General features: G+C 39.1%; 1 protein-coding gene across 1 annotated transcript; it reads right to left on the bottom strand.

Moving 5' to 3' along the window:
* Window positions 1-341: 341 nt before the first annotated feature.
* On the bottom strand, window positions 342-1,515 carry LOC100661634 (olfactory receptor 2AG1-like). The gene has a single exon (XM_064289204.1). The coding sequence runs from the start codon at window positions 1,513-1,515 to the stop codon at window positions 571-573; it is 945 nt and encodes a 314-aa protein (XP_064145274.1). The 3' UTR covers window positions 342-570.
* Between the last annotated feature and the right edge of the window lie 4,629 nt (window positions 1,516-6,144).

The following is a 6,144-nucleotide window of genomic DNA, read 5'->3' as shown; positions in this document are numbered from 1 at the left end:
AGATTTTCAGAGATTCTATGTTTTATTTCTTTGAGAAATATATATTATAATAAAAATAAAAACAAAGAAGGAGCACAAAGCTGCAGACCTACTTTTATCTGTCCAGAGAAAACAATCTAACACTACATAACTATACATTCACAGTAATAGGGAGATAGGAATTGAGAAATTGTGTTGCTGTGAAGTAGTAAAATCTAACATTTGTACCTTTGTTCAGTAGGGTCTACCTTCTCTCTACATTTTTCCTGCTTTAAATGGAACTACCAAAAAAATCTGGTTGACATCCTGTGTGATTGGGGTTAAGATTGTTCCAGGGGGAGAAAAGAAAATATAAAGTGAAAAATAAGATAATTTTTATCAGAATAAAAGGGAATTTCAACCAGATCCTGGAATGTGGATCAGAGAAATGAATGCTTCTTCAGCTGTACAAACACAAAACTGACAGAAACAAAGTCATGTCTCTAAGACCAAAATAGGGCCTTCTCTAGTGTGATAGATTTCTAGAACTTTGAAATGTGGAAGGAGATAGCTCAAGACCAAGATATATGGTCTTATCTCGAAGTTATAGAGCTATGGTCTTTGAAGAAAGATACATCTCCCCAGTACCCTATGGAGGGCCTGCATCACCTCCTTGTTTCTCAGACTATAGATAAGAGGGTTCAGGGTTGGAGTAATGATAGTGTAAAATACAGAGAGGGTATTGTCCTCTTGGGGACTGTGGTAGAAACTGGGCAGGACGTACACAAACATGGCGGCTCCATAGTACATTCCTACCACAGTCAGATGAGAAGAGCATGTGACAAGAGCTTTCTGCCTTCCCTCACCCGAGGACATGTGGAGGACAGCAACTAGGACAAACGTATAGGAAGCAAGAATAGCAGCAAGGGGAGGCATGAGAAATGCTACACCCAGTACATACAACATGAGCTTATATCTTGAGGTATCAGCACAGGCCAACTTCAGCAAAGGTGGGATCTCGCAGAGCAGGTGGCTGATTTCCCGGGATCTGCAGAAAGGGAACTGCATGGTGTATGATGTGTGCATCAGAGCATTCAGGGATGCCATGATCCAAGATGTAGCTACCATGAGCCAGCAGACCCTTGGCCTCATGAGGACCATGTAGTTCAGAGGATGGCAAATAGCCACATACCTGTCATAGGCCATGAAGGCTAATAGAAGGTCCTCTGCACCACCAAGTGTAAGGACCATGAACATCTGAAAAGCGCAGCCTCCAAAAGAGATGGTGCTCTCCCCACGCAGATAATCCACAAGTGTTTTGGGAGTAACTACAGATGCAAACAGAAGGTCCATGAGAGAAAGCTGGCTGAGCAGAAAGTACATGGGAACGTGGAGCCGGACATCCACTGTGATAACCAGGAGCAGAAGGCCATTGCTGGTCAGGGCTAACAAGTATAGGACTGCAATTGTAGCACAGAACAGTTCAGGAGATCCACTGTCATTCAGGATGTCCATCAAAATGAAGCCACTTCCCAAGGTGGAATTCCAGAGCTCCATTCTGTGGTTTCTTTAGTTATCTGGAATTACACAAAATCTATGTGAGGTGGTTCCCATGTGGTCACTGGGGACCTTCTTGTGCTACAGTGTTATAGCAACTGGCCAGCAGGAGTTAGTTACACAGTTTATCATATCATACAGTATTATTTCATTCATGAATTAACCCATAAAATATGTGCCGATCACATATTATTAACAGAACATTTCTTCCCTACTCCCGGTGTTTTCTTCAGTGTGAAGGAAGTTCCATTACCACAATGATTCTAGACTTGTCTCTGCTTCCTCATTCTGCTTTCTTCTCGGGAAAAAGGAGCAACTTGATCAGATGCATGTAATTAAAGAGGAAACCTGGACACATGCAGTCCCACCTCTTTCTCTTATCTTTATTTTACTTTTTAGGAGATACAGGGTCTTTGAGGGGACCCAATACATATCACTGTTCTTTCCCACCCAGATTCTAAGCCAATTGAGAAAGAGGTTATTTGTTCAGGCCAAAATATCACCTCTATTTTACATAACGCAGAAATTGAAGAATGTAGACTATATGTCCACTGACAATGGGTTTCTGAATACCAACCCCAAATTGGACAAAATTACCCTTGCAATCACAGACAGTGCAGGTCTAAGTCAGTACTCTCTGAGAAGACCAAGACTATCTATTGTATCTTCCAAAAAATGAGAGATGTTTCTCACTGCTAGTTCTCCAATTAGATCATATTCTTCCTTCTCTGCTTGGAAGGACTGAAGGGAGAGTAAAGGCCAAGTATCTTACACTGATTTTCCTTGACATGGAAAGAACTTTGGGAGAGGGAAAAAACTATCCCCTTCCAAGCCTTCTGTATGGTAGACACTGTGATAACTCCCGGGTACAGAGTATGGAACACGACATATATGGTACCTGACCATATTTAGTTATATTCTCATGAGGGGTATTACAAAAATAAGTGTAATTACAAATTGTGAAGAGTTTCATAAAGGAAAAGAATAGAGGAGGGTTCTCGCATAGACCAGTATTTAAGAAAAAGACTCCCTGGAATGGTGAATGTTGAGTTCAGTTTTGAAAGATGAATATAAATTATCCAAATGAAGAGGGGTGAAGAGCTATCTGGGCAGAAGATACAGCATATGCAAAGTTTCTGAGGTAGAAAAAAGCTTGTAATTTATGAGGAACTGAAAGAAGCCTGGTAAAGTGCACAGTGATTGAGACAAATATGGAGAGACAGGCATGTTTCAAATCATTTTGTACATAACTATTAGCTTTCCATTGTACTCCACAGCCCCTAGAGCATGAGAAGTGCAATGGAGAGCTAATCATGTATAAGTGTGACATCAGGAAATTTGTATTTTTAAAAGATAACTCTTATAGTTGTATGGAGGAGTAATAGGTAGGAGAGGGCAAACTTAAAGTCAGAGAGATAAGGGCAGAGGTGATTGTGGTCATCCAGCTGAGAGAGATTAACTTGGACCAGGGAATTAGCACTAGTGTAACAGGTTCAAGATACATTTTGGAAGTAGAATCGATGGTAATTCATGACTGACCGGATATGCACAATGGAAATGAGACAGGAAAAGCTAGTTGGAAGTAATAAAATGAAGAATTGGGAGAGTGTAAGGAACAAGAAACCACCATGAGAATGAGGAATCTATTTGCTCAGTGCAAGTAGATTAATAGGACGAGTGGAAGGGCAAGAGGTATTGACTTAGTTGGAAAGTTTGGGATTCAAGGCTGTTTCCCTTATCAAAAATGTGTGTTTTGCTGATTCATCTTCATCATGTCCTTCTTATTACTACCATTCCAGCCTTCACTCCTTTTTTCATGAAATTCTGTAATAACAATTTATAGCTCATAATTTGATACTGGGTCTTACCTAAGGTGTTGTGAATAAAACACTATGCGCATTGGTAAAATGAGAATACTAACCCTACTTGACTGTCGCATCAGTCTTTTATGACAATTAATTGAGATAATATATATTTTTAAAATATTCATATGTAATTAAGTTCCACACAAGTGTGTTATCATGTTATTATTACCATTTTATGGTTGTTATCACGGAGTAGGTAATAAACGTGAAGTGTGAGCAACACAGAGAAGCCAGTTCACAGAGATTTTTGTTCCCTCTGACCCCAAATACTACTCTTGATTGTACCTCTTAGATCAGAGGTTGGCAAAGTATGACTAGTAGGCCAAATCCAACCACCTATTTTTGTAAATGTTTTACTGGAACACAACTAGCCTATTTATCACATATTCCTATGGCTGCTTTCATACTGCAATGGCAGAGTTGAGTAGTTACAACAGGGACCCTACGGCTGCAAAGCCTAAAATATTTATTATTTGGCACTTTACAGAAAAAAAAGTTTGCCAGATTCCTGTCTTAGATTATCTAGACCAACTCATTCCAGACCACCATTCTGTATTCCCAGACCATCTAAATTACCTTTTCATTTTTTTTAAGTCACCTGAAGAGGCTTTACTTTTCTTGTTACTGGGATCAGCCCCACTTACCCTGCAGGAACTCGGCATGCTTTATTGGCCAATGTGGTGGGCAGGAAATGTACTCATCCAAGACTGCTTCAAAGACACATTTTCAGAAGCATATTTTAAATTCCAATATCTTTTCCAATCATGTCCCATTTTTTTACCTCCAAATCACCATAAAAAACAAACAAACCTCTTGTCATTGAGTCAATTCTGACTCCTAGAGACCCTGCAAGATAGAGTAGAACTGACCCATAGGATTTCCAAGGAGCGGCTGGTAGATTTGAACTGTCTACCTTTTGGTTAGGACCCAAGCTCTGAACCACTGTTCTACCAGGGCTCCCAAATCACCATGGCAAATCTCAAAAGCAAAGGAGATATTGAAGAGGTTCCTAAGGCTATTCCAGGAGCTCTGTCCCTTATATTTCACAGGCTATAACCATAGGTTATGACTCCAGAGAGTCCTATGTCATAATGGTAGACAAAATGTATTAAATACTTAGTTATGGGCTAGATTTATCCTGAGATCTTTCTATCATGCATCCTATGAAGAGGTAAAATTATTAAAGTTACTTTACAGCTGAGGGAACTGAGGCACAGAGAAATTAGGTGACTTGCCCAGGATCATACAGTTATTAAGTGGCAGAACCAGGATTTGAACACAGGTAATCTGGTGCTAGAGATAAACTTTTAACCACCAACTCATTCAAAACCTTTTATGAAGAATCCAGGGCTTTGAACAGTTTCATGCCAATTCAATCCCCTGTTGAGAATTTGCATTTCCACCCCAGGTGTACTGAATCAGAATCTACAGTTTAACAAGATCCTCAGGTGATTCTTATGGGTGAATGATTCTTATACATAAGAATCACCTGAGGATCTCTAAAGAATTACCCGGGATTTTGTTAAAACGTAAATTATGATTTAGTATATTTGGGTGGAAATGCAAATTCTCAGCAGGGGTTCAAACTGGAATGAACCAGTTCCAGGTCTTGGAAGAATCTTAAACCACATGGCACTATTGACTCAAGACATAAAAACATCAAAGCCACATACATTTTGCGTTATCAGTAGGGAAAGGCCACGCTTTTTAAATAACTACTCCAGCTTACCAAGAACTAAAACTGATTCCAAGCAAACAAAATTTGTAGAATTGAATGGATATATTCTAAAGCTACTTATAGGTAATAAAATACTTATGTAAGATGTTAGATTATTCAGCCCTCCTTGGAATGTGAGGGTCAGATTCTTTCTTTAGATACACCCTGTAACCATGTTGCTGTCAAATCGATTCCAACTCATATTGACTCTGTAGGACAGAATAGAACTGCCCCATGAGGTTTCCAAGGAGTGCCTGGTGGATTCAAACTGCTGACCTTTTGGTTAGCAGTCAAGCTCTCAACTACTGTGCCACCAGGGCTTCTTCATTAGATATAAAGGGGATTCAGAAATTTCCTGCATATCTTGGATCTGACTAATTTGTTTCGACTCTTTTTGGATAGGAAGTTTCTTTGAAATTAAGTTCTCTATAACATTGAGTCTTCACAGGTTTACCTTAGAATTCAAAAATACCTTCAAACTACCAAGTGATCAATATTTAGGGAATGTTCAGGACATATAAATGACACATTACCTAAGTTTTGATATTCCCCTTTGAGAGCTCTTTTGGTGGCTCCTGAAAAAGTTTTCAGGGGTCAACAAACCCCAGGAAGACTCTGGGTTTTTCAGAAACAGAGACCTTATACAACAATGCCAAATATCCCAGCCTGACTAAATTGGTATAACATTAAAACTTTTCATTCATTTAATGTTCAAAAAGCACTTAAATATTTGTTCAAAAGCACTTAAATATTTGTTCAATGAAACAATATACTTAGCACCTAGGAGAAACCTAGAACTTTCTTAGGTATTAGGAACTTACAACTGGCAGAAAATTATTGGTCAGCATTCTTAAGATTCTCACTATCAAGAAGGAAAGACAGACCCCTAAGCAGATACTCATAATATAATGTGATATGTGAAGGACAGAGACTTTAGCAAGTCATGAAAAAGTGAAGAAGTATTTCTGCCTGGGGTGTAACCAAAGTGAAACTTATAATTTCAATCTGGGACAATGAAAAGTAGAAAGTCATGCAGGACATTTCAGA

The sequence above is a fragment of the Loxodonta africana genome, chromosome 7 (genome assembly GCF_030014295.1).
Source record: "Loxodonta africana isolate mLoxAfr1 chromosome 7, mLoxAfr1.hap2, whole genome shotgun sequence".
Lineage (NCBI taxonomy): Eukaryota > Metazoa > Chordata > Mammalia > Proboscidea > Elephantidae > Loxodonta > Loxodonta africana.
This window is presented reverse-complemented; position numbering and strand designations above follow the sequence as displayed.